This window comes from Dipodomys spectabilis, unplaced genomic scaffold (assembly GCF_019054845.1).
Source record: "Dipodomys spectabilis isolate Male_0828 unplaced genomic scaffold, ASM1905484v1 ptg000017l, whole genome shotgun sequence".
NCBI lineage: Eukaryota > Metazoa > Chordata > Mammalia > Rodentia > Heteromyidae > Dipodomys > Dipodomys spectabilis.
In genome coordinates, this window is record NW_024870694.1 from 9496583 (window position 1) to 9524487 (window position 27905).

The following is a 27905-nucleotide window of genomic DNA, read 5'->3' on the forward strand; positions in this document are numbered from 1 at the left end:
AACGCTCGCAATTTCCTTCCCTACGTCATCTAATTTCAACCTGGAACAAGTAGAATTTGGGAGGTGGGAAAAGGGAGGCGAAGTGGTGGCCAGCTACGGCAGGAGAGGAGCAAGGTCCCCCGGAGCTGTGAGTTGCTATGGCAACACCACAGCTTGGTTTGGGCTCTGGGCTGCAGGTGAAGGTAAGGCGATGCTGGAAGACACTCCTCCAGGGTACCTAACTAGATTCCCCCCATACCTGAGTGGAGCACAGAGATTCTCGGATCCTTCCCTTGACATGAAGAGTAAAGCCGACTGCGCAGCAGGAGGAACGAGCGCTTCCTTCCCTTAGCCTCTCCCGCTCCAGCTCTGCTTACTTCCTTTCCTCCCCTCTGACTTAAAAGCTGGGCCTCGCCAGGCACCCGCCGTCCCTGCCTGTAATTCTAGCCTCTCAAGAGGCGCAGATCTGAGGTTCCTGGTTGAAAGCCAGCCCAACAGGAAAGTCCATGAGATACGGATCCTCCAGTTCACCACCCAAAAGTTGAAAGTGAAACTCAGCTAAAATGATAGAGTGCTAGCCTTGAGGGGAAAAAAAAATAAATGCCCAGGGACCGTGCCCAGGCCCTGATTTCCAGCCCCAGAAACGGGCACACAAGCACAAGGTTTTGGTCCTTGATCTAAAACAACAAGAAAACATTGAAGATTCTAAAGTGAGACATGACTATATTTTAAAAGACCACTCTCTCAAGTTCAAAAAAAAGATTCCCCCCCCCCCCCCCCACACACACACACACACGGGGCTGGGAAGGTGGCTCAGTGGTAGGGCGCTTGCCTTGCATGCATGAGGCCCTGGGTTCGATTCCTCAGCACCATATAAGCAAAAAGAAAAAAGACGGAAGTGGCGCTGTGGCTTAAGCGGTAGAGCGCTAGCCTTGAGCTGAAGAGCTGAGGGACAGCGCCCAGACCCAGAGTTCAGACTCCACGACCAGAACCCCCCCCCCCCGCAAAAAAAAAAAAAATGATCCCTCCTGAATTGGAGATTGTAAAGTGGTTCAATCAGGAAACGAGGAGATCTAGCATGGCACTGGTAGTTCTGAAGTAGAAGGTAAAATCCACAGGATTTCGTGGTGGTTTGGATTTGGAGTTAGGGACATGCTGGTGCCACCAAGGAGGAGAAAGCAGTAATGACTTCCTAGTTTCTAGCACAGGGAACTAGAATCCAGAGCAGAATTGAAAACATTGGATTTTACATAGCACTGGCCTTCACTTTTTCTATGTGAATCTCATTTACCTATTCCAAGCAGAAAAACAACCTAACAAAGAACAAAATTATTTTCTTTTTGTTTGTTTGGGTTTTTTTTGTCCGGTCGTGGGGCCTGAACTCTGGGCCTGGGCGCTGTCCCTCAGCTCTTCACTCAAGGCTAGCACTCTACTGCTTGAGCCACAGCACCACTTCCGGCTTTTTTTTTTCTTTCTGCTTATATGGTACTGAGGAATCAAACCCAGGGCCTCATTCATGCAAGGCAATCGCTCTACCATTGAGCCAACTTCCCAGCCCAAGAACAAAGTTCTTAATGTTTCTTTTAGGACTGCACCAAAAAAAAAAAAAAGCAACTTGTTTAGAGCATCAGTTTTTTTTTGTTTTTTTGTTTTTTGTTGTAGTTTACATAAAAGATTCCATTTTGTGTGTTTAAATTTTCACAGCAAGTTTTTGTTTGTTTGTTTTTTGTCAGTTGTGAGGCTTGAACTCAGGGCCTGGGAACTGAGCTGTCCCTGAGCTTTGCTTGCTTGCTTGCTTGCTTGCTTGCTTGCTTTCTTCCTTTCTTTTCTTTTCTTTTTTTTTCCTCAAGGCTAATGCTCTATCACTTTGAGCCACAGCTCCACTTTCAGTTTTCTGGTGGTTAATTGGAGCTCAGAGTTTCATGGACTTTACTGCCTGAGTTGACTTTGAACCTTGATCCTCAGATCTCAGCCTCCAGAGTAACTAGGATTATAGGCATTGTACCACCCTTGTCAGGGTCACTTTATTGTAGACAAAATCACACAGAAACAACCATTTACTATATCATTCAATAAAAAGCAGATTTTCCTAGAGGTTCTTTCAGAAGCAAGCTTCTTAAGCTTGAAGAATTTAGGTTTACTGAGTAGGGGTAACATCTTTTTGCTTGTTTGGAGACAGGATCTCACTGTGTATAGCCTAGGCCAACCTCATTTTCATGATCTTCCTGCCTCTGTCTCAGGTGCTAGGATTACAGGCATGAACCACCACACTTAGTTCCAAGAGGTAACGACTTGATAGCAGAACTAAGATGATTTCCAGGATTAATACAGTTTCCTTTTTTTTTGCCGATCGTGGGGCTTGAACTCTGGGCTTGGGAGCTATCCCTGCACTCTTCAGTTCAAGGGGAGTGCTCTACCATGTGAGCCACAGCGCCACTTCTGGTTTCCTAGTGGTTAATTGGAGATAAGAGTCTCATGGACTTTTCTGCCCTGGCTGGCTTTGAACCGTGAATCAGCCTCTTCGGTAGTTAGGATTACAGGCATGAGCCACAGGCGGCCGCTGCTTAGTACAGTGTTTCTAAATGTTATTTCAATTGTTCTAGGTCCAGAGATACTAGTTAAATACAATAATCAGAATAACAGAAAAATAAGTCTTTATAGAGTTTACCAATTTTTGTGTGTGTGTGTCCATCGTGGGGCCTGAACTCTGGGCCTGGGCATTGTCCCTCAGCTCTTCAGCTCAAGGCTAGCACTCTACCACTTGAGCCACAGTACCACTTTCGGCTTTTTTTTTTTCATTTTGCTTATGTGGTGCTGAGGAATCGAACTCAGGGCCTCATGCATGCAAGGCAAGCACTCTACCACTGAGCCACCTTACCAGCCCATAGAGTTTACCAATTTAAAGTCAGAATACAGTGGAATGCTAAAATCATGATGGACATTAATTTACCTTAAGAGGAGGCACTAAAGCATGTAGCTTTAGTGTTGTAGGTCAGTAATTATGCAGATTGCTAATAGGCTTGAGCCCCATGATTTTAGGGTCTTTCATCTATGGGGCTGCTGTACTAAACATACTGAGGAGATAAACCATAAATCTTATCATTTTGAAATTTTCTCAATGAAAGAGCATAGAAAACATGAAACCATCAGTTAGCACTCCTTTAATCTAATCTTAATGTTTCTTTCTCATTTTAGGTGGCTGCATTTTTGTGAGATTTAAACATACCTCAGAGAGAAGCAATACTAACTCAAGAAAAATGGGAGAGTATGTTCAAAATCCCTGTGTGTGTGTGAGAGAGAGAGACAGAGAGAGACACAGAGAGAGCAAGAGAGAGAGACAGAGACAGAGAGACAGAGAGACAGAGAGAGGGGGGGGGGGAGGGAGAAAAGTACTAGGGTTTGAACTTGAACTAAGGCCAAAGCACTGTCTCTTAACATTTTTTGCTCAAGGATACTGCTTTAAACTTGAGCCACAGCTCCACTTCTGGCTTTTTGCTGGTTAATTGGAAATAAGAGTCTCATGGATTTGTTTGTCTATGCTGGCTTCAAACCTCAATCCTCATATCTCAGCTCAACTCTGCTTGTGTGTGTGTATGTGTGTGTGTGTGTGTGTGTGTGTGTGTGTGTGTGATCATGACATCTGTTAACTTTCCATGAATTATTTATCTATGACTGTGTGACAACTTGCCCCAAACCTGAATCATTTAAAACACAATTGTTTCATACAATATCTGAAGGTCAGGAGTTTATGAAGAGTCTTGGCGTCTTCTAAGGTTGAAGTTAGTTGGTGGCTGGAATCATATGAAGACTTGATAGGAACTCAAGGATCTACTTCCAAGAAGGTTACAGAGCTGGCCATTGCTGGTGCTGGCTGTGCTGTCCAGAGGCCTTTAGTTCTGCACTCTCAAGGATGTCTCCCCAAGGCTGCTTTGTTGTCCTCCTGACAAAGCAGCTTGTTCCCCCAGAGTGAAGATTGTGAGATACTAGGACAGAAAGCACCATCTCTTATCACCTAGCTTTGGGAGTCACACTCCGTTATCCCCTGGTATCCCTTGTGGTTGCATAGGTTAGTCCTACTTAATGGGGGGGGGAGAGGGGGTAGAACTAGACAGGTGAATAAATACCTAAAAGAAGCAAGGTTGGTGACTCATACCTGTAATCCTAGCTGCTCAGGAGGCTGAGGATCATGGTGTGAAGCCAGCTCAGGCAGGAAAGTTCATGAGACTCATATCTAATTAAGTAATAAACACACATGCATACACACACACACACACACACACACACACACACACATCAGAAATGGAACTATGGCTCAAGTATTAGAGTGCTAGCCTTGAACACAAAAACTGAGAGACAGTGCCCAGGCCCTAATTTCAAGCTGCAGGACCAGCACACACACACACACAAAGTTAATTTTGGTTTAAATTAAAATTGGTTAACATAGCCAAATAGCACAGGCTATATGTTTGTTAAACAATAAATTGCTGGGTAGGAAGGTATTCAGCAGAATTTTTTTTTTTTTTTTGGTCCTGCTTGAACTCTGGGCTGTCCCTGAGCTCTTCAGCTCAAGGCTAGTACTCTACCACTTGAGCCACAGCACTACTTCCAGTTTTCTGATGGTTAATTAGAAATAAGAGTCTCACAGACTTTCCTTGCCCAGTCTGGCTTTGAACCGTGATCCTCAGATCTCAGCCTCCTGAGTACCTAGAATTACAGGCATGAGCCATCAGCACCCATCTACAGCAGAACCTTTGGCATTCTTCTACTTTTGTTTTTTATCTAGGTTATATTATTGACAATATAAACCTCGTGGGAGCCAAGCTACATGCTTGCCGTGCTTTATTTAAACATTGGTCACTAACTTCTTTTTGTTTGTTTGTTTTCTTTCCTTAGACACAAACTACAAGCCATGTCCTCAGAGTTTCCTCCCAGAGCCTGGCCTTCAGAGTTGGTGATGGTGACAGGTGAACCACCGACTGCTGTGGAAGTAGAAGAAGTAGATAATGAAGAAGTAGAAGAAGGAATCATCTCAGAAGTCGTAGAACCACTCTGCCTTCTAGACATGCTGAGGATCTCTGCCATCCTGGAAGACACCATCGACCAGCTCTCAATTCTAAACTATATCATGCCCATTCAGTATGAAAGAAAACAAAGCATCGGCGAGGTAGACAACTCAACTCACTACTCTTCCATTCTGCTTCCTCTTTTTTTTGGCATGGGACTTGAACTCCTGGCCTGGGCATTGTCTCTGAGCTTTTGTGCTTAAAATTAGCACTCTACCACGTGAGCCGCAGTACACTTCTGGTTTTCTGGTGGTAAATTGGCAATAAGAGCCTCATGGACTAAGGTCCTCAGATCTCAACCTCCGAGTAACTAGGATTACAGGCGTGAACCACGAGTGCCCTGGCTCCTTTCCTTCTTCTTCTTTTTTTCTAATCTCTGTCATTTTATAGTACTATTGTCATTAACTTTAACTTAGGAAAAAAGGACTTTTCATCTCAAGTAAAAGGCTACAGTATGGGGCCGGGAAGGTGGCTCAGTGGTAGAGCGCTTGCCTTGCATGCATGAGGCCCTGGGTTCGATTCCTCAGCACCACATAAGCAGAAAAAAAAAAAAAAAAAGCCAGAAGTGGCACTGTGGCTCAAGTGGTAGAGTGCTAGCCTTGAGCTGAAGAGCTGAGGGACAGCGCCCAGGCCCAGAGTTCAGGCCCATGACCAGACTCAAAAAAAAAAAAAAAAAAGGCTACAGTAATTATTTGAGATATGTCCTCTCAATGGATGTAGCTCAAAATACATTAGGAAGCAGCATGCCCTTTTCCAGTATATTAGCTTAGTCAAAAAAGCCCAAGGTACAACAGTGCATAGATAGTACAGTCATGCCTCTGAAAACACAGGTTCTTTATCTATAGATTCAACAAACCTCTGACCAAAAATGTTCAGTCTATGTCCCAGGGACTCAAACCTAGCTACTACTCAGTTTGAAATCCTCAAACTGGGGAGTTCAGTTTGAACCCAATTCAAGAAGACAAATTGGAAAGATTCCTGTCTCCAATTAAACAACAAAAAGCTGGAAGTAGCTGGGCACCAGTGGCTCGCACCTATAATCCTAGCTACTCAGGCTAGGAGGTTAAAATCTGAGGATCCTGGTTTGAAGCCAGCCCAGGCAGGAAAGTACATGAGACTCGTATCTCCAGTAACCAGCGAAAAGCTAGAATTGGGACTGTGGCTTAAATGGTAGAGCACCAACTATGGGCAAAAAAGCTGAGGGAGAGCCCCCAGGCCATGAGTTCAAGCCCTGGAACTGGCATAAAAAAAATTAAAAAAACACACACACACAACTGGAAATGAAAGTATGGCTCAACTGGTAGAGAGCCAGCCTTGAGTGATAAATCCAAGTGAGAGGATGAGGACCTGAGTTCAAGCCCCAGTACCACACACAAAAAAATACCTAAATAAAATTTAAAAAAATTAAAATTGGGTGCTGGCAACTTACACATGTAATCCTAACTCTCTGGTACTTTGAGAATGGAAGGATCATGGTCTGAGGCTAGCTCGAGCAGAAAATTCACAAGACTCCTCAACTCATAGCTGAAAGTCAAGCACTGGTGACTCATAATATTCACTCTTGGGAGGTAGAGAATGAGAAGATCATAGCCTCAGAGCAGAAAAGTTCATGAGACATCCCCGCGCCCCCCCCCCCCAACTCATAGTTGAATGCAGTGATGGCATGCCTACCATCCTAAACTGTGTGGGAGGCTGAGATTAGGAGAATTAAAGTCCCAGGCCAGCATAGCAGTCTCCATGAGATTCTGTTTGAATAGGTAGAGCTAGACACTGTTCACACCTGTCATCTCATCAACTACAAAAAGCCTAAAATGGGTGGAGTGTGGTCCAAATTCATACTTGGCCACCAAGAAGACCCCATCTCAAAAGTAACCAGTGCAAAGCCGGTGCCAGTGGCTCAAGCTTGTAATGCTAGCAACTCAGGAGGCTGAGATCTGAGGATCACGGTTCAAAGCCAGCCCGGGCAGGAAAGTCCGTAGCACTCTTATCTCCAATAAACCACAAGAAAACTGGAAGTGATGCTGAGGCTCAAGTGGTAGAATGCTAGCCTTGAGCTGAAGAGCTCAGGGCCAGTGCGTAGGCCCAGAGTTCAAGCCCCACGACCAACCAAAACAAGAAAAAACAACAAACAAAAGAGTGCAGCTGGGTGTTGGTGGCTCATGCCTGTAATCCTAGCTACTAAGGAGGTTGAGATCTGAGGATCATGACCGACAAAACAACAACAACAAAAGTGCACCAAAAAGCTTGGAAGTATGACTCAATGGCACAGCTCTTTTTCCTTCCTTCCTTCCTTCCTTCCTTCCTTCCTGGGCCTGGGTGCTGTCCCTCAGCTCTTCAGCTCAAGGCAAGCACTCTATCATCTGAGCCATAGCACCACTTCTGGTTTTCTGGTGGTTTACTAGAGATAAGTATCACAGACTTTCCTGCCTTGGCTGGCTTTGAACCTCAGATCTCAGCCTCGTTAGTAACTAGGATTACAGGCATGAGCCACCAGCATCTGGCTGACATAGCACTTTCTCAGCAAGTGAGATGCCCTGGGTTCAAATGGTATCTCAAAGATAGTGTTCCTTTCCTCCCAGAACCCACAATCTGATAATGGTGTGTGTGTGTGTGTGAGAGAGAGAGAGAGGGAAAGAGAGAGAGAGAGAGAGAGAGCGCACGTGCGCAAGCATGCACGCACACTGGTATTGGGGCTTGAACTCAGGGCCTCATATTCTTGCTTAGCTTTTTTTTTTTTTTTTTTTTTTTGGTCGGTCGTGGTGCTTGAACTCTGGGCCTGGGCGCTGTCCCTCAGCTCTTCAGCTCAAGGCGAGCGCTCTACCACTTGAGCCACAGCGCCACTTCCGGTTTTCTGGTGGTTTATTGGAGATAGGAGTCTCACGGTCTCTCCTGCCGGGGCTGGCTTTGACTGCGATCCTCAGATCTCAGCCTCCTGAGTAGCTAGGATTACAGGCAGGAGCCACCAGTGCCCGGCTCTTGCTTAGCTTTTTTTTTTTTGGGGGGGGGGGCAGTCGTGGGGCCTGAACTCTGGGCCTGGGCGCTGTCCCTCAGCTCTTCAGCTCAGGGCTAGCGCTCTATCACTTGAGCCACAGCGCCACTTCGGGCTTTTTTTTTTTGCTTATATGGTGCTGAGGAATCGAACCCAGGGCCTCAGGTATGCAAGCAAGCGCTCTACCACTGAGCCACTTTTCCCAGCCCCTTGCTTAGCTTTTTTAGACTGATGCTCTGCCACTCATCCCACATGTCCACTTCCATTTTTTTTGTCGGTCATGGGGCTTGAACTCTGAGCCTGAGCGTTGTCCCTCAGCTCGTCAGCTCAAGGTTAGCGTTCTACCATTTGAGCTACAGTGCCACTTCTGGTTTCTGGTGCTTTATTGGAGATAAGTTTCGAGGATTTTCCTGCTCTGGCTGGCTTTGAACCGTGATCCTCAGATCTCAGCCTCCTGAGTAGCTAGGATTACAGGGGCCCGGTATCACTTCCAAATTTTTGCTGAATGTTTGGTTGGACATAAGAATCTTTTGGGGGCTGGGAAGGTGGCTCAGTGGTAGAGCACTTGCCTTGCATCCCTGAGGCCCTGGGTTCGATTCCTCAGCACCACATAAGCAAAAAGAAAAAAGCCAAAAGTAACGCTGTGGCTCAGGTGATAGAGCTCTAGCCTTGAGCTGAAGAGCTGAGGGACAGGGCCCAGGCCCAGAGTTCAAGCCCCACGACTGGACCCCCGCCCCCCCAAAAAAAACTTTTGGATTTATTTGACCAGGCTGGCTTTAAACCACAATCCTCAGATCTTAGCATCCTGAGTAGGTAGGCTCTGAGTTCAAGCCTCTTGATTGACAACAAAAAAATAATATTGTTTCTCTACTTAAAAAAAAAATCTTTCTAATTATTAGCAATACAGTGCCCGAACAAAAGCTTCTACGGTTCAAAGTCTAGGGAAAATATCAACTCCTTTGTCATCTAAAGGAAGACCCCCATTGCCAGAACTCAGAGGAGGAAGCCAACCTCCCTTGGAGCTTCACAAAGCACAGGACCCTTTCTTTAAAACACCTACAAGGCAGACCATCATGACTGTGGAGGCAATGAGAAAAATTCAAATGGATAGGTAAGGAGGCAGAGCATATTTGATGTGGGACAATGTGTGTTTGCATAGATGAGACCAGGGGCACCAAAGGTGGCTGCTACAACCTTCTCTTAGTCAATATGTTCAAAGTGAATCAGCTAGTGACCACCTGGCACAAAGAGAAGTGCGGCCTGAACTCTGGGCCTGGGCGCTGTCCCTCAGCTCTTCAGCTCAAGGCTAGCGCTCTACCACTTGAGCCACAGCGCCACTTCCGGCTTTTTTCTTTTTGCTTATGTGGTGCTGAGGAATTAAACCCAGGGCCTCAGGCATGCAAGGCAAGCGCTCTACCACTGAGCCACCTTCCCAGCCCCGACTTCTGGGTTTTAAATTGTTCAACTTTTCAGTCCTTTATGAAGATACGATACCTTTCCTGTTTCTCTTTACAGGCAATATCTTAGTGACGTGATTGCAAATACCCGGCAGGAGTTGGAAAATTCAAGCACTTTCACACATCTCCAGGAAGCCTTGAGCAAAGAGAGGAATGAGAAACTGCATTTCTATGAAGCCATTGCCAGGTCAGAGTAATGTTAGGTTTATTTACTCTGACTTTTTTTTTTTTTTTTGGTCGATGTAGTACTTAAACTCAAGGTCTGGGTACTGTCCCTGAGCTTTTTTTGCTCAAGGCGAGCACTCTACCACTTAGAGCCACAGTATCACTTCTGGTTATCTGGTGGTTAATGGGAGATAAGGGTCTCATGGACTTTCCTGCCCTGGCTGGCTTCAAACCATTGATCCTCAGATCTCAACCTCCTGAGTAGCTAGGATTACAGGCGTGAATCGCTGGTGGCAGCTTTTTTTTTTTTTTTTTATATGGATTCTTTCAATATTATCCAGGCTTTCTAGGCTCCAGTGATACTCTTGACTCAATAGCGTCTCAAGTTGGTGGGAGTATAGCTACACACTACCACATTTAACTCTGAGTTGCAGTATTCTTTTTTTGTTTTGTTTTGTTTTTTTGGGTCCGGTCATGGGGCCTAAACTCTGGGCCTGGGTGCTGTCCCTCAGCTCTTCAGCCCAAGGCTAGCACTCTACCACTTGAGCCACAGCACCACTTCTGGCTTTTTTCTTATGTGGTGCTGAGGAATCGAACCCAGGGCCTCGAGCATGCGAGGCAAGTGCTCTACCACTGAGCCACATTCCCAGCCCCTGCAGTATTCTTGAATGCTATAAACTGTTATAAAAAGCCCTTGACTACTTTTTTTTTTTTTTTTTTTTGCCAGTCCTGGGACTTAAACTCAGGGTCTGGGTACTGTCCCTGTCCCTGAGCTTATTTTTGCTCAAGGCTAGCACTCTACCACTTGAGCCACAGCATCACTTCCAACTTTTTTCTCTTTATGTGCTACTGACAAATCAAACCCAGGGTTTTATGCATGCTAGGTAAGCACTCTGCCACTAAGCCACATTCCCAGACTCAGCCCTTGACACTTCTAAAACGTACTAAGCATGAATTTTCCAGCAAAGATAGCTAGAAGTCAGCAATTTGGATTCCATTCCAACCTAGCTAAGACAATAACTCACATTATTGGGACCCTAGTTATCTGAGTTTATGATATATTAAGGATATTATAGCCTAGTATGGTGGTATACATCTGTAATCCTGACTCTGTTGAGGAAATTGAGGTAGTAGGATCACAGGTTGAGGCCAGCCTGGGCATCACAGGGAAATGTGACTCAAAGAAAGGAATTGTGGATATAGCTCAGCAGTATAGTACTTGCTTAACGTATGAAAGTCCCTGGATTCAACACCCAGTACCCCCTTAACCCCGCCCCCCAGCCCCCACAGGAAAGGATATTGTTTTTCCATAGTAATCTTCCTTTTTAAACAAAGTAATTTTATTGTTATTATTAATGCTGTCCAGAAGGGCTACCATTTCATAAGTCAGGTAATGAGTACATTTCTTTTCTTTACCCATTTTCCCCTCCCATTCCTGCCCACAAATTACATAGCTCATTTTTCACATAATGTATACTGAATATCATTATTGCATTTGTTCACTCTTCCTTTCTCCCTTTCTGTGGCCCCCCCTACCCCTCCAGAAGAAAAAACACAAAGCAAAAACAAACACCACCATCACTACCAACAACAATAATAACAATAACAACAGCAGAAAAAAAAAAAAAAAAAAACACGAAGTGGCGCTGTAGCTCAAGTGGTAGAGCGCTCGCCTTGAGTTGAAAAGCTGAGGGACAACGCCCAGGCCCAGAGTTCAAGCCCCACGACCGACAAAAAAAAAAAAAAAAAAACATGTTTCCATTTCCTGGACTTCATTTTGATAAATAGTATTTTAAGTTTTCAGAAAAGTTACACCTTTGTGATCCTCCCCTAAGGGTATCTTCTATTAGGCTATTTGTGTGTGAATGCTTAGAGTTCTGTATAGGTTATCATATCCAGTTATATTTTAGATCTAGCTTCTACATATGAGAGAAAATATGCATTATTTGTCTCTCTGAGCTTGGCTTGGCTTACCTTACTTAGCATGATTTGTTTTAGGTCTATCAATTTCCCTGCAAATAATGTAATCTTATTCTTTCTAATGGATGAGCAAAATTCCATTGTGTAAGCCAGTCATGGGGTGGCTCACGCCTGTAATCCTAGCTACTCAGGAGGCTGAGATTTGAGGATCTCCGTTCAAAACCAGCCCGGGCATAGGAACCACCTTTTATTAATTAACTCATCTGTTGTAGGGTATCTGGGCTGTTTCCATAACTTGACTGTTGTGAATAGTGTAGCAATGAACATAGATGTGCAAGTGTCTTTAGTGTATCTGACTTGTAATGATCTGGGTAGATTCCCAGAAGTGTATGGCTGGGTTGTAGTAAGATCTATGTTAAGTTTTTTGAGGAACTCCAGACTGCTGTCCAAAATGGTTGTGCCAGTTTACATTCCTACCAATAGTGGGAATGTAACAGTGCAATAGGGTTCCTTTTTCCCACATCCCCACCAACATTTGTTGTATGAATTCACAATGTTGGCCCATTTAACTGAGAGGAGATGGAATCTCAGAGTTGTAAAGACTCTTTTGTTTTTTGTACCAACATGAAATCAGGGCCTGGGCACTGTCCCTGAGCTTTTTTGCTCAAGGCCAGTATTCCACCACTTTAAGCCACAGTTCCACTCCCAGCTTTGTGATGGTTAATTGAAGATAAGGCTCTTGTGGACCACTGGTACCCAACTCCCTTGTTTATTTTTTAATTTTTGCTCAGGTTCTTGCTAAGCAGTTCATGTTCCTCCTATCATAGCCTCCAGAGTACTGGGGTTACAGGTATGTGCCACCATACCCTACTATATTTATTCTTGTTTCTTCTAGGGAGGAAAAAGGAAAAAAGCAGATCAAATCTCTTCAGAAGCAAGTAATGAATGTAAAAAAAGAACGACAAGCTGAAGTACAGGTAAGAATTACCTGCATAACATTAAAAGTTACTGAGCTTACATGTCTACATAGATGTCTTTCTTGTGCTGGGGAAGTGGCTTAGTGGTAGAGTGCTTGCCTAGCATGCATGAAGCCCTGGAGTTCGATTCCTCAGTACCTCATAAGCAGAAAAGGCTGGAAATGGTTCTGTGGCTCAAGTGGTAGAGTGCTAGCCTTGAGCACAGAGAGGCTTAAGGATAATGCCCATCCCTGCGTTTAAGCCCCAGGACTGGCAAAAAAATAATAATAATAATTCTTGGCTGCTGCAAGTTCATGGAGACATGAGTCTACTTGCAGTAGACTCCTGATTCGACCTCTCAAAAAAAAAAAACTTCTTGACTTTTCATTTATTTATTTAGCCAGTTTTTCTGCTGATGAATATATGTATGTATATATATATATATGTACACACATACGTATATACACACATCTATATAAATTTGTTGCTGACCGCTGCAACCAGGAAAAAGAACAGGAAACAAGGTGAAAGAATTGATATTTTGGGGGACCAGGGGAAGCAAAAGCTCATTGGACTTCTGATTACCTTGGCCCTGTAAACAAGTGTTTTTATTGATTTCAGTATAGGGGGAGGAACGATTACAGATAAATGTAGAGACTCGAGAATCAATCTATGCAGAGACTAGGTTATCAAGCTACCTTGTGGTTATAACCATTAATATGAGGTATAATTTGTATACATAGAAATAATTGACTCCCTTATTGTTGGGAAGCAGAAGGGGGCAATAAAACAGACATCCATCTGATCTCCAAGTTCTCAAGCTTTTAGTATCCAAGCAGCTCTATTTAAACACATTTGGGGCCGGGTGCTGGTGGCTCACGCCTGTAATCCTAGCTACTCAGGAGGCTGAGATCTGAGGATCGCGGTTCAAAGCCAGCCCGGGCAGGAGAGACCGTGAGACTCTTATCTCCAATAAACCACCAGAAAACCGGAAGTGGCGCTGTAGCTCAAGTGGTAGAGCGCTCGCCTTGAGCTGAAGAGCTGAGGGACAGCGCCCAGGCCCAGAGTTCAAGCCCCATGACCGACAAAAAAAAAAAACCAAAACACATTTGGGGTAGTAATGTTCACCTCTGTTGCTCTTGACCATTTTTGACCTTACTTGGGCTGGGCCCTCAACATTCAGAGGGCATTTCCAGCTGGCATTCCAAGTTCTTTAACCCTTTCAGGTCTCACAGTTTGGCACCAGAGGCCCTCACCTGAATGAATGTATGAATGAATTAAAGCCTGGTCTTCTCTCTGCAGAGTCGGAATGAATATATTTCTCACCTCAAGGACCAGCTTCAAGAGATGAAGGCAAAAACCAACATGGAGAATCAATATATGAAAAAAAATACTGAGCTGCAGATTTCTCAGACCCAGAGAAAATGTAACAAGGCAGAGGAACTCTTGATGGAGGAGATTGAGGTAGTCGCGGCTACACTAGAAAGCACCGGGCAGGTGGAGATGTAGCTCAGGGGTAGATCATGTGCCCAGGCATCCCAGCATATGCCAGGTCTTGGGTTAGGTGCCATTTGACCTGTCACTTCTGATACTGCCTCAGCTAACCAAAGAGGAGGCAGAGGAAGATTTTCTCCCATCTGCATCTACCATTCATCAGCCCTTGGGGCAAAAAATATGACTAAGTTAAATCGTGTGTGTGTGTGTGTGTGTGTGTGTGTGTGTGTGTGTGTGTGTGTGTGTGTGTGTGTGTGTGTGTGTGTGTGTGTGTGTGTGTGTTGGTACGGGAGCTTGAATTCAGGGCCTCTCACTCTTGTTTAGATCTCCCTACTCCCAAGACTGGCAGTCTATCATTTGAGCCACACCTCCACTTCCATCTCTTTGCTGGTAAAATGGAGATAATTGTCTTGCAGACAATTGGCTTTCAACCATAAGCCTCAGATCTCAGTCTCTTGAGTAGTTAGGATAGAGCTCAGCCTAACTGAAGTTTTAAGTCTTTACAAGCAGATTTTTTCCTTTTTTTTTTTTTTTTTGTTGTTGTTGGTGGTGGTGGTGGTGCTACTGGGGCTTGAACTCAGGGTCTGGACACTGTCCCTGAGATTCTTTTGCTCAAGGCTAGCACTCTACCACTTGAGCCACACAGTTCTACTTCCAGTTTTCTGGTGGTTAATTGGACTTTCCATGGACTTTCTCATGGACTTTCCTGCCCCAGCTGGCTTTGAACTGCAATCCTCAGATCTCAGCCTCCTGAGGTAGCAGGATTACAGGCATGAGCCACCAGTGCCAGGCACAAGCAGAGATTTTGGGTCCGGTCGTGGGGCCTGAACTCTGGGCCTGAGCGCTGTTCCTCAGCTCTTAGCTAGCACTCTACCACTTGAGCTACAGCACCACTTCCGGCTTTTTTTTTCTGCTTATGTGGTACTGAGGAATCGAACCCAGGGCCTCATGCATGCAAGGCAAGCGCTCTACCACTGAGCCACCTTCCCAGCCCACAAGCAGAGATTTTGATGGGCTATTACATACATCTACTTCTCCTATAACAACTTTGAAAATTGGTTGTACTATCTCTCCTCAGTCTCTTATTGGAGAGGGGACTGGTGGTAACAGGGTCTCAATATGCTTCCCAGCCTGTGCTTGAACTCCTAGGCTCAAGTGATCCTCTTGCTTCAACCTCTCCAGTAGCTGTACCTAAGCCTGGCCAGTCACTACTTTCTCTTCCTTCCCCTCTTTCTCTTCTCCTCCCACCTCCTTCTTTTTGCTAGTACTAGGTACTCAGGGCCTCATGCCCCTCCTCTCTCACTTGGCATTCTACCACCTGAGCCGCACCTCCAGCCCACTCTGTTACTCTTTTTTTAAGTCCACTAGCCATTTCCTTGGTGATTATTGGGAGATGAAAAACAAGATACTTAATCACTGCAGGGTTTTGCTACAGTACCTCAGTTAACCAGCACCTTTTACCTTCCCATAAGAAATACAAAATCTGGACAGTTGAACTTCAGTCAGCCCTCATTTATGAAGCTGAGAAGTCACTCTCGAAAACTCTCAGATGAAGGAAGGGTAGACCTTCATTAGAGGAGAGGAGCTAAATGGCTTAAGACTGGCCAGAAAAACATCCTTCCTGGGAAGGGTTTTAGCGAGCTCGATGTGTCAACACATGTCTATAAAGTAGGAGTGTAATAAAAGAGGATTGGGAATCTGAGGCCAGACTGAGAAAACTAGAAGAAAAAAGAGGGGTGGGGGAGGCATGACTCTGTTATGTGAAAGCTCACCCCTAGATGGTGCCCACGACCTGACAAAACACTTCATCTTGTGTTCTGGATTCCCTTTCCTGGGCCTAAGAATCTTGTGCCTTTGAAGCATTATTTTTCTCCTTAAACAGATACTACTTTCTGGGTGACAGGATTGTGGTTGTGTGTGGGGACTTTGCATATAGTTAAGGTGGTGCCAACCTTCAGTTGTGCTTGCAAAATGTCAGTGGAGTTGAAGGAAGCCAAACTGGAGCGAAGCCTTGGCATTTCTGGATCCCAGCTGCCGAGGAAACTTGCTGTTCTCAGCTGCACCTGTTGCCTGAAAATTTCTGATCCCAGAAGTTTTTTGTTGTTGTTGTTGTTTTTGGTCCGGCCGTGGGGCCTGAACTCTGGGCCTGGTCACTGTCCCTCAGCTCTTCAGCTCAAGACTAGCGCTCTACCACTTGAGCCATAGCACCACTTCCGGCTTTTTTCTTTTTGCTTATGTGGTACTGAGGAATCAAATCCAGGGCCTCAGACATGCAAGGCAAGCGCTCTACCACTGAGCCACCTTCCCAGCCCCTGATCCCAGAAGTTTTTGTATTTGGTATTTGATTCTTGTTCTTATAGAAACTAAGGATGAAAACAGAAGAAGAGAACCGAACTCATATGGAGATTGAAGTGTTCCTTAGAAAAGAGCAACAGGTGAGTTACCAAAATTATCCACTGATTGTGTGTGTGTGTGTGTGTGTGTGTGTGTGTGTGTGTGTGTGTGTGTGTGTGTGTGTATCCCTATCCTGTGCTTGAACTCAGAGCCTGGTGGGCACTGTCCCTGAGCTTCTTTGAGCTTTTTTTGCTCAAGGCTAGTACTCTACCACTCTTGGGCCACAGCACCACTTCTAGCTTTTTCTGTTTATGTGGTGCTGAGGAATTGAACCCAGGGCTTCAAGTATGCTAAGCAGCCAGTCTACCACTACCACCCAGCATGGTGATTCTTACCATACCCTTTAACTTTACTGTTTTGCCTGGCAGAGGTTGAATGGCTCTTGGAAGTGACTCAACTATTTTCTGTGTCATTAGCTAGTGACTTCAATTGCAGCTACTATTCATATCTAATACATTACTATAGCAAATTGTCACCAGCCTCTGGAAATTGGTATTTAGTTGTCAAGCTGGTCAAAGCTCTTGTTTCCAAATCAATAGAAAAAACAAACTAACCCACCAGGAGCCACCAGGAGCAGTTTACTTTTACCTGGCAAGGTCGAGTAACTCCAGTCTTACATCCATACTACCTCCATTCTCTTTTTTTTTTTGGGGGGGGGGGGGTTCAGTTGTGGGGCTTGAACTCTGGGCCTGGGCGCTGTCCCTCAGCTCTTCAGTTCAAGGCTAGCACTCTACCACTTAAGCCACAGCGCCACTTCTGGCTTTTGTCTTTTTGCTTATGTGGTGCTGAGGAATCGAACCCAGGGCCTCAGGCATGCAAGGCAAGCGCTCTACCACTGAGCCACCTTCCCAGCCCCTCCATTCTCTTTTTTGCTCCCATCATGTGGTCTCCAGATATTTTGCTTGCTTTGACTTCGTACAGGACAGTATAGTTGCCCGCTGCACTGATGGCGCTGTGCTGATGGCATCTGATGATCAGAAAGTAACATGGACTTCAGATGATGTCTAGTGAGGTAGATGTGAACTAGGGGGCAGGAGAAAAATTCCATTTCTGCCATCAATTCTGTATTATTAATGATCCGTTTAGGTGACAAACCATATCAATAATTTGAGAAGAGAAAATTTAACAGAAGACTCATGAGTCACTAAAAAGGGACTGGCTACCATAGGGATGGAAGATAACTTTCGCCAGACACTGATGGCTCAACACCTGTAATCTTAGCTACTGAAGAAGCTAAGATCTGAGGATTGTGGTTCAAAACCAGCCCAGCAGAAAAGTCCCTGTGAGACTCTTACATTCAATTAACTACTCTAAAACAAGAAGTGGCTCTGTGGCTCAAAGTAGCAAGAGTGCTATCCTTCAGCAAAAGAGCTCAGGGGCTAGGAAGGTGGCTCAGTGGTAGAGCACTTGCCTTGTATGCATGAGGCTCTGGGTTCGATTCCTCAGCACCACATAAGCAAAAAGAAAAAAGCCAGAAGTGGCGCTGTGGCTCAAGTGGTAGAACGCTAGCCTTGAGCTGAAGAGCTGAGGGACAGTGCCCAGGCCCAGAGTTCAGGCCCCATAACTGGACCCCCCCACCAAAAAAAAAAAAAAAAAAAGAACTCAGGCACAGTACTTAGGCCCTGAGTTAAAGTCTTTCAACTGACCAAAAAAAAAAAAAAGAGCCAGGTGCCGGTGGTTCATGCCTATAATCCTAGCTACTTGGGAAGCTGATATCTGAGAATTATGGTTCAAAGCCAGCCCAGGCAGGAAAGTCTGTGAGACTCTCATCTCCAATAAACCACCAGAAAACCGGAAGTGGCACTGTGGCTCAAGTGGTAGAGTGCTCGCCTTGAGCTGAAGAGCTGAGGGACAGCGCCCAGGCCCAGATTTCAACCCCCACAATAGATGGGGGTGGGGGGAAGGGGGGGGGAAGGTTGAGATCTGAGAATCATGGTTTGAAGCCAGCCTGGTCAGAAAACGTCTGTGAGATTCTTTATCTCCAGTTAACCAGCAAAAATGCCAGAAGTGGAGGTGTGGCTCAAGTTGTAGAGCACCAATCTTGGGGAAGGGGAGGAAGGAATCCAAGCAAGAGCTAGAGGCCCTGAGTATTCTCTCTCTCTCTCATACACACACACACACACACACACACTCTCTCTCTCTCTCTCTCTCTCTCTCTCTCTCACTCTCTCTCTCTCTTTCTCTCTCTCTAAAGAATAGCCCAGGGCCTGGACTGATAGAAGAAAAGTGTAAAGTTGGAGGCCCTAGGGGCTGGGAAGGTGGCTCAGTGGTAGAGTGCTTGCCTTGCATGCATGAGGCCCTGGGTTCGATTCCTCAGCACCACATAAGCAGAAAAAGCCAGAAGTGGGGCTGAGGCTCAAGTGGTAGAGCATTAGTTTACAGCTGAAGAGCTGAGGAACAGTGCCCAGGCCCAGAGTTCAGGGCCCACAACTGACAATAAGAAAAAGAAAAAAGTTGGAGATCCTGGAAGGGGAGGATCCTTCCCAGGCTAATATTCACAGGAGAGTGTGTGGCTGGGCCTCCAGGGCAGTAGAGACCTTGCTGTATTTCCCAGAGCCAAGATAAAGCTAGCAAGCAGGAAAGTGAAGTTTGCTAATTTCTTCCCCCCCACCAAAATGAGGTTAGTAATATATTTAAAAGGAAGATTGTTTCCATTCATTCAGATGATAAGAGGTTTGCTAAAGTTGAGTCATATTTAAATTCATGTTTGGCTGTGGTGTCATCAGACGTGTTAATGAATGGGTAATGGGTGTTCCCCTACCCACCCTCTCCTGCCCCTCCCGCAACAGGCAGGAGCCAGGAAGAGAAGCCCTCCCGCCATGTTCTCTACTGCCCTCTACTGGCAAAATCCAAGGTTTCACCAAGCAAGGTTTCAGTGAAGGATGAATTAGAAGCTGAGAACTGATAAATTGCTAACTGGCACAAATAGGAAGGTTTTTGTTTTGTTTTATTCATGAGGTCTATTCTTCAGGAGTTTCGTAACTTGCCCAAGGCTTTTATTTTTAAATTTATCCATTGAGGCGACATATTTTTCTCCATTATTATGCTAATAAAGATGAGTACTGTGGCTCAAAGCCTCCAATCCTAGCTATTTGGGAGGCTGAGATCAGAGGAATGATTGGTTCTCGGCCTGCCTGGGCATAGACAGATGACACGGCTTCTCCACTAATCATGGTGGCACACGTGGGAGAGGGCAGGAGGATTGACGATTTGGGTCAGCCCAGGTAGGGCTTCTCAATTGAAGTTGGGAATCTTGGTACATGCTTGATATCCTGGCTATGGTAGAAAGCAAAAAGCAGGAGGATCACGGTTCAGGCACAGACAGGCCAGACAGGAAACAAGACCTCATTTTAAAATAACTGCTGCAAAAAAAAAAAAAAAGAGCTGGAGGTGTGAGCCAGCAGTAGCATGCATGACTAGCAAATGCAAGGCCCTTAATTCAAATCCCACTACTGCCAAAAATATAACATGCCAATAAATCAAAATGTACTATTTTTTTGGGGGGGGGGGGGAGTCCGGTTGTGGGGCCTGAACTCTGGGCCTGGGTGCTGTCCCTCAGCTCTTCAGCTCAAGGCTAGCGCTCTACCACTTGAGCCACAGCACCACTTCCAGCTTTTTTTCTTTTTGCTTATGTGGTGCTGAGGAATAGGAACCCAGGGCCTCATGCATGCAAGGCAAGCGCTCTACCACTGAGCCACCTTCCCAGCCCCTCAAAATGTACTATTATATTCACCTGCACTTTGGCCTTAAACCACAATCCTCCTTGTCTTAAATCCGTAGTATCTGTGTGAGTCACCACAACCAGAATTATTTTTCAGGATTTCTAGTGTTTTTTCACTTCCTTGGATTGATGGAGTTTTTATTTTGCTCTCTGGCCTAGTCAATTATCTATATACCACATTCTTGGCTTTCTAACCTCTTCACACATCTGAGTTATTTTTTTTTTCCCTCATCATGACTCACCTAACACAACAAAATTTATTTTAAAATTTTCTGTTCATTACATAAAAAGAAAAACATGGGTCTGGGTATGTGGCTTAGTGGTAGAGTGCTTGCATGAAGTCCTGGGTTTGATTCCTTATTACCACATAAACGGAAAAAGCATAAAGTAGCACTGTGGCTCAAGTGGTAGAGCGCTAAGTGGTAGAGCGCTAACCTTGAGCAAAATGAAGCTCAGGGACAGTGCCTAGACCCTGAGTGCAAACCCCAGGACAGGCAAAAAAAAAAAAAAAAAGAAAGAAAGAAAGAAAGAAAAGAAAGGAAAGAAAGAAAGAAAGGAAAGAAAAAAAAGAGAAAGAAGAAAACCAACTGGGCATGGGTGGTTCATGCCTATAATCCTAGCTACTTAGGAAGCTGAGATGTGAGGATGATAGTTTGAAGCCAACCTGGGCAGAAAAGTCTGTAAGACTCTTTATTCCAGGGCTGGGAAGGTGGCTCAGTGGTAGAACGCTTGCCTTGCATGCCTGAGGCCCTGGGTTCGATTCCGCAGCACCATATAAGCAAAAAGAAAAAAGCCGGAAGTGGCGCTGTGGCTCAAGTGGTAGGGTGCTGAAGAGCTGAGGGACAGTGTCCAGGCCCAGAGTTCAGGCCCCACGACCGGACCAAAAAACAAAACAGAACAAAAGACTCTTTATTCTAATTATGCACCAAAAAGCTGGAAGTAGAGATGTGGTTTAAGCAGTCAAGCACCAGCCTCGAATGAAAAAGCCAAAGGAGAGCACTCCGGCCCTGAGTTCAATCCCCAGTATTATAGGCACAATTTTTTTAAAAAAAGAAAACCAATGTCACTTGCCTTAAGTAGAAATTAATGCAAATAGGATAAATACAACATTGTATCATTACACTTTAGTTGGACACTCCTATCTGGAACTGGTTCCCTTCTTTTTTGTGTGTGTGCTGGTCTTGGGACTTGAACTCAGGGCTTGGGCACTGTACTTGAGCTTTTGTGCTTAAGGTTAGTGCTCTACCACTTTGAGCCACAATTCCATTTCCAGGTTTTTGGTAGTTAATGGAGATAAGAGTCTCACAAACTTTTCTGCCTGGGCTGCCTTTGAACTGTGATCCTCAGATTTTCAGCCTCTTTAGTAGGTAAGGGACATGGGCATCTGGCTCAAATTTGAATGTTAGATTCCTATGGACTTAATATCTTTTTTGAGAGAGAGAGAGAGACAAAGAGGGAGACAGAGACAGAGAGAGATTCTGAAAACTTTGGACTCTTCTTGGCTACTAGTCAGTGCTGTCAACCAAAAAGGCATCTCAATTGGGCATCCATGACTCACACCTGCAATCCTAGCTACTCAGGAGGCTGAAATCTGAGGTTCTCAATTTGAAGCCAGCCCAGGCAGACAAATAAAGGACTGTTATCTCCAATTAATTAGCAAAAATGTGGAAGTGGAGCTCTGGCTCAACTGCTGGTAGAATGTGAGCAGAAAAAGCAGAGCAAGGGGCTGGGAAGGTGGCTCAGTGGTAGATCACTTGCCTTGCATGCATGAGGCCCTGGGTTTGATTCCTCAGCACCACATAAGCAAAAAGAAAAAACGCCGGAAGTGGCGCTGTGGCTCAAGTGGTAGAGCGCTAGCCTTGCGCTGAAGAGCTGAGGGACAGCGCCCAGGCCCAGAGTTTAGGCCCCATGACCGGACCCAAAAAAAAAAGCAGAGCAAGATCTCCTGTTCAAGTATTCTAGTCTTAGCATGCGTGTGTGGGCACATGCACGTGCCTCATGTGCATTTTTTTTCCTCGGTCATGGGACCTGAACTCTGGGTCTGGGCTCTGTCCCTCAGCTCTTCAGCTCAAGGTTAGTGCTTTACCACTTGAGTCACAGCACCACTTCCGGCTTTTTCTGCTTATATGGTCTGAGGAATGGAACCCAGAGCCTCATGCATGCAAGGGAAGCGCTCTACCACTGAGCCACCTTCCCAGCCCCTGTGTGTGCATTCTTATAAACAGGATCAAATACTAGTCTCTCCTTCAGAATTTTCAATCCACCTTTCTAGTTCAATTTTCCTTCCCCAGACATCTAGAAGGCCCTCTTCCTACATTTAAATTGAGTAGCATATAGAGAACAGTACAGAATGAGACTGCGTGGACAGTTAGATGAGTGTTTATGTAAACATACCCATCTAACCATTGCCCAGGTATAAAGACAGATCACATCATCTCAGTCTCCCTAGCCAGTAGTGCCCTCATCCATGAGTAACCTGTGGTCTGTCACTGGAGAAAGTTTTGCTTGTTTTTGAACCTTATAAATAAATGATAGAAGCCATGTTTTTTTTGTTCTTTCCAAATAGAAACTTGAGGAGAAACTAGAGTACTGGATGGAGAAGTTTGACAAAGACACAGAAATGAAACAGAATGAACTAACTGCTCTCCAGACTGCAAAGGCCACTGACTTGGCACACCTTCAGGAACTGGCAAAGATGGTAAGCCATGGCCAGGTGGCTGGAGGAGCAGGCGGTGGCTCAGCCGCAGGGGCTGGAGAATGGAATGAGGGGTTCTCCTCAGATGATAACTGAGGATGCCAGGGGAAGTAGCAGCAGTGAGCACTAACCCTGAGCTTACTGTACCCCAGGCATTTTCTTATTAGTTCAGCTAGCTTGCTTATTGCTAGTGCACATAGAACTAGCCTTTGAGATTGGTACTGTGCTATCACTTCCACTTTCTGGTTGCTGAAAACAATTTGGAAGTGTCATCATAGGATGAGCGTAGAACATCCTAAATTTCTCTTTTAAAGGCTATTTGCTACTGGGCACCAGTGGCTCATGCCTGTAATCCTAGCTACTCAGGAGGCTGAGATTTGAGGGTCATGGTTCAAAGTCAGCTTGGGCAGGAAAGTCCTTGAGACTCTTAGCTCTAATAGACTACTTGGAAAAAGCTGAAAGTAGCACTAAGGCTCAAGTGGTACAGTGTTAGCGTTGAGCAAAAGATGCTCAGGGATAATGCCCAAGTTGAGTTCAAGCCTCAGGACTGAAAAGAAAAAGAAAAAAAAAAAGAAAAAGAAAGGCTATTTGCACTTGTACATTCTGCCAGAGGGTTTTTAAAAATATATAATTGTATTACTATTAATATGGTTTTTTTTTTTGCCGGTGGTGGGGCCTGAACTCTGGGCCTGGGCGCTGACCCTCAGCTCTTCAACTCAAGGCTAGGGCCCTACCCCTTGAGCCACAGCGCCACTTCCGGCTTTTTCTGCTTATGTGGTGCTGAGGAATTGAACCCAGGGCCTCATGCATGCAAGGCAAGCGCTCTACCACTGAGCCACCTTCCCAGCCCCCTTTTTTTCTGTTCTTAAAATCACGTTGCCACTGATTATACACATAGTATTTCATTTTTGTGAAAGAATTTTTTGCTTTTGGTCGATCATGGGACCTATTACTGAGCCACCTTCCCAGCCCAATTTTTGTGAAAGATTTTAAAGTTCAATTTGAATTACTCAAGCCAAAAAAAAAATTGGATACTTATAAGTGTAGTAAGATCTTCTTTTCTTTGGGTTGTATTTTGATTTGCATGTTTTATTGTAAAACTTTCTATGAAAGCACAGGGCTGGTAGGGCCACAGCTGAGCCAGAAGAGTGCTGTAGCATGTGTCTTGTGTCTAATTTGCAGATAAGGGAGTATGAGCAGGTCATTATGGAAGATCGTATAGAAAAGGAGAAGACGCGGAAGAAGATTGAACAGGATGACTTGGAACTGAAGAGCATCATAAAGGTAGAAAACCACCATCAGTGTCCTGGGGTCCTACCATTGCCATAGCTGGCCTAACCAGGAACACAGGAACACTGTCAGAGGCATAGTGGTCTGCCATGGAATAGATCTGGGAGAAGGTCTGGCCTTAGGTTCTTACTAGAATTTGCTACCAGCCCATTCTTCAGGGAGACAGGTGGCATGCCAGCTCTTCCTCTGGGGATGGAAACAAAACCAAAGTCCACAGGTCAAGTTTGAGGAGAGTTCAAATCAGAACCTGCTTCCTACTGCTTCCTAAAATCCTATTTATAAGTAGCCTAGACTATCTGCTATTTTTTAATGTTTGTAATATAGGCCTTGAATTCAGGGCCTGGTGCTTGCAAATAAGGCACTGTAGTACTTAGGCCATTCGCTAGCCCTTATCTGCTGCATTCTGATATAGACTGCTTTCTAAAAAGGTGGGAGGGGCTGGGCACTAGTGGCTCAGGCCTGTAATCCTAGCTACTCAGGAGGCTGTGATCTGAGGATTGTGGTTTAAAGCCAGCCTGGGAAGGAAAGTCCATGAGACTCTTTTTTTTTTTTTTTAATTTGGTCAGTCATGGGGCTTGAACTCTGGGCTTGGTGCTGTCCCTGTGCTCTTCAGCTCAAGGTGAGCGCTCTACCACTTGAGCCACAGCACCACTTCTGGTTTTCAAGTGGCTTATTGGAGATAAGAATCTCACGGACTTTCTGCGTGGGCTGGTTTTGAACCGTGATCCTCAGATCTCAGCCTCCTGAGTAGCTAGGATTACAGGCATGAGCCACTGGCGCCCGGCTTCCATGAAACTCTTATCTCTAATTAACTACCAGAAAAACCAAAGTGGCACTGTGGCTCAAGTGGTAGAGCACTAGCCTTGAGCAAAAGAGTTCAGGGATAGTATCCAGGGCCTCCAGTTCAAACCCCAACCAACAACAACAATAATAGTGGGCAGCAAGAGCTGGGAAGGTGGCTCAGTGGTAGAGCACTTGCCTTGCATGCATGAGGCCCTGGGTTCGATTCCTCAGCACCACATATGCAGAAAAAAAAGCCGGAAGTGTTGCTGTGACTCAAGTGGTAGAGCGCTAGCCTTGAGGGGAAGAGCTAAGGGAGAGCGCCCAGGCCCAGAGTTCAGGCCCATGACTGGACCCCCCCCCCCCAAAAAAAAAAAGTGGGCAGCAGGTTAGAAAGGAATATTTTAACTTTATGTATGAACTTACGCATACTATTTACAACAATGCTAGCAATTTGCAGATCCTGGGAAACATTTTAAGCAAAAATCCTGATGGCTGGCTGGAAGGTGACTGTTCTCTCTGAAAGAGGAACATCTTAAGGCAGACTATGTATTTGGGTTGCAAAAAAAAGAATCTTGACTTTTTTTTTCTGTTTGTTGGTATTGGGGATTGAACCTTGCCCCTCACCACATACAATCAAGAGCTCTACCACTGAGCCACAGCCCTGGCCCCAAAAGCAAGTTGAGAATACTTTCAGGACCAGGTACCCAAGCCCAGCTTTAAGTTTTCCCCCAGGAGACAGAGTATACTTAGCAAGTAGTTATCAAGCTTCTATGGTATTTTTAATTACCCAAGATTCTTTAACTTTGAGCAAAAATGAAGACTACTTTTTCATTAGTGGCTTAGACTTTTTTTAAAAAAAAAGTCTAAAAAAAAGTCTAGACTGTATTCAGAACAATTGTATCTAATGGTAAGACCTTAGGATGTTAACTGTTTAATCTGTCTTAGAGGCATGAAGTGCACCATGATAGGCATCAGCCCGTCAAAGTAATCTAGATTGGTGTGTGTGTGTGTGCGCACGTGTGTAGGGGTGGTGCCAGTCCCAAGTGCTGTTCCTGAGCTTTTTTTTTTTTTTGTGCTCAAGACTAGTGCTATACCACTTGAACCACAGCTCCACTTCTGGCTTTTTGGTAGTTAATTAGAAATAAGAATCTCATGGACTTTCCTGCTTGGGCTGGCTTTGAACTGCAGTCCTCAGATCTTAGCTTCCTAAGTAGCTAGGATTACAAATGTGTGCCACTGGTGCCTGAGCTTGACTTGTATATATATTTTTTCTTCTTGGTTGGTCATAGGGCTTGAACTCAGGGCCTGAACACTCCATGAGCTCAAGGCTAGCACTCTATCATGTTGAGCTACAGCTCCATTTCTGGTTTTCTGGCAGTTAATTGGAGATAGGTCTCAGAGATGGACTGTCTTATCCCGGTTGGCTTCAAATCATGTTCCCCTCAGATCTCAGCCTCCTGTAGCTAAGATTACAGGTGTGGGCCACCAACACCCAGCTGGACTTGTATTTGCTGGTCATGGGGCCTGAACTCGGGGTCTGGGTACTGCCCCTCAGCCCTTCTTGAGCCACAGCACCACTTCCTTTTTCTGCTTATGTGGTAGTAAAGAATCGAACCCAGGGCCTCATGCATGCAAGGCAAGCTCTCTACCCTTCCCAGCTCCTGGACTTGTATATTTTTGAGTGAGTCAAGGTAGCTAACAAACAGTTGGATCAAATGTTATTAGGTGTAGGGAACTTGGACACTTATAAAGGGAAGCAGCTCTGGGTGCTGGTGGCTGAAACCAGCCCTGGCTGGAAAGTCCATGAGACTCTCATCTCTAGTTAATCCAAAAAGCTGAAGCAGAGCTGTGGTTTAAGTGGTATATGTACTTGTTTGAGTGGAAAAAGGGGCAGTGCCCAGGCCCTGAGTTCCATGCATGTGCATAAACGCATATGCGTGTCAGCGCGCGCGCGCACACACACACACACACACACACACACACACACACACACACACACACACACACACACACACACACACACACACACCTAAATAAGGGAAGTAGTCCAAGGAAGTGAGGGAATAGTTGGTCCAATCAGCTTTCTTTTCTTTTCTTTTTTGGTCGAGGGGCTTGAACTCTGGGCCTGGGCACTGTCCCTCAGCTCTTCTGCTCAAGGCTAGTGCTCTATTACTTGAGCCACAGCGCCACTTCCGGCTTTGCTTATGTGATGCTGAGGAATCGAACCCAGGGCCTCATGAGGAATCGAACCCAGGGCCTCATGCATGCAAGGCAAGCGCTCTACCACTGAGCCACCTGAGCCACCTTCCCAGCCCTGGAAGGGGCACTCTTAACCCCCTGTACTCGCCTCTCTCTTCCAGCTCCAGGCCTGGTGGCGAGGCACAGTGGTACGGAAGGAAATTGGAACTTTCAGACTGCCTAAGAAAGAGAAAGATGATGTCAAGGATGTGAAAGGTAAAGGCAAGGACAAGGACAAGTGGAAAGGCAAGAAATGACCAAGTTCTCTTTCGTCCTTCTCTCTGGACGTTTGGATGAGAAAAAAGATTTGGAGAAAGATACAAATACTATCAAGTTACAAGCTTGATGATTGGGGCATTCGCAGAGGAAGCTGGGGGAATCGCCTTGCCGGTTATGCTAGTTTATAAACCCGGAACTACGATTTCAACTGCATATTTTCATTTTGCTTGGAAGAAAGTGTGAAATTTCCACATTTTTAACTCACCAGAAAAAGTTCCTAGGTATAGTTATAGCACGGTATTAAAACGTCAGTAATTCCTGTAATGCATCTTACCTAATCTAACTAGGCTCTTATAGAACAAAAATGAAGTATTCAGTAGGAATTTTAAGGTGCTGTTTATAAAGTTAGCTAGCATACACGCATGGTAAAGTTTTAATAAATGCTTTCCTGCCTCTTTTCCGTTTATTATTATTTTAGTGTTTTAATTGGGGAGAAGTTGCATAGAATACACATTCCCCACCCCCCCTTCTTCTGCCAGTAC

At 45.2% G+C, this 27905-nt stretch overlaps 1 protein-coding gene across 1 annotated transcript; it reads left to right on the top strand.

Annotated features, from left to right (window-relative positions):
• Positions 1–152: 152 nt before the first annotated feature.
• Positions 153–27778, top strand: Iqcg (IQ motif containing G). Its single transcript, XM_042668827.1, has 11 exons — positions 153–182; positions 3175–3244; positions 4873–5143; positions 8931–9142; positions 9547–9675; positions 12469–12550; positions 13832–13993; positions 16384–16458; positions 22705–22836; positions 24016–24117; positions 27267–27778. Exons 2-11 carry the CDS (start codon positions 3237–3239, stop codon positions 27399–27401), a joined length of 1308 nt encoding a protein of 435 aa, XP_042524761.1. The 5' UTR covers positions 153–182; positions 3175–3236; the 3' UTR covers positions 27402–27778.
• Positions 27779–27905: the final 127 nt, after the last annotated feature.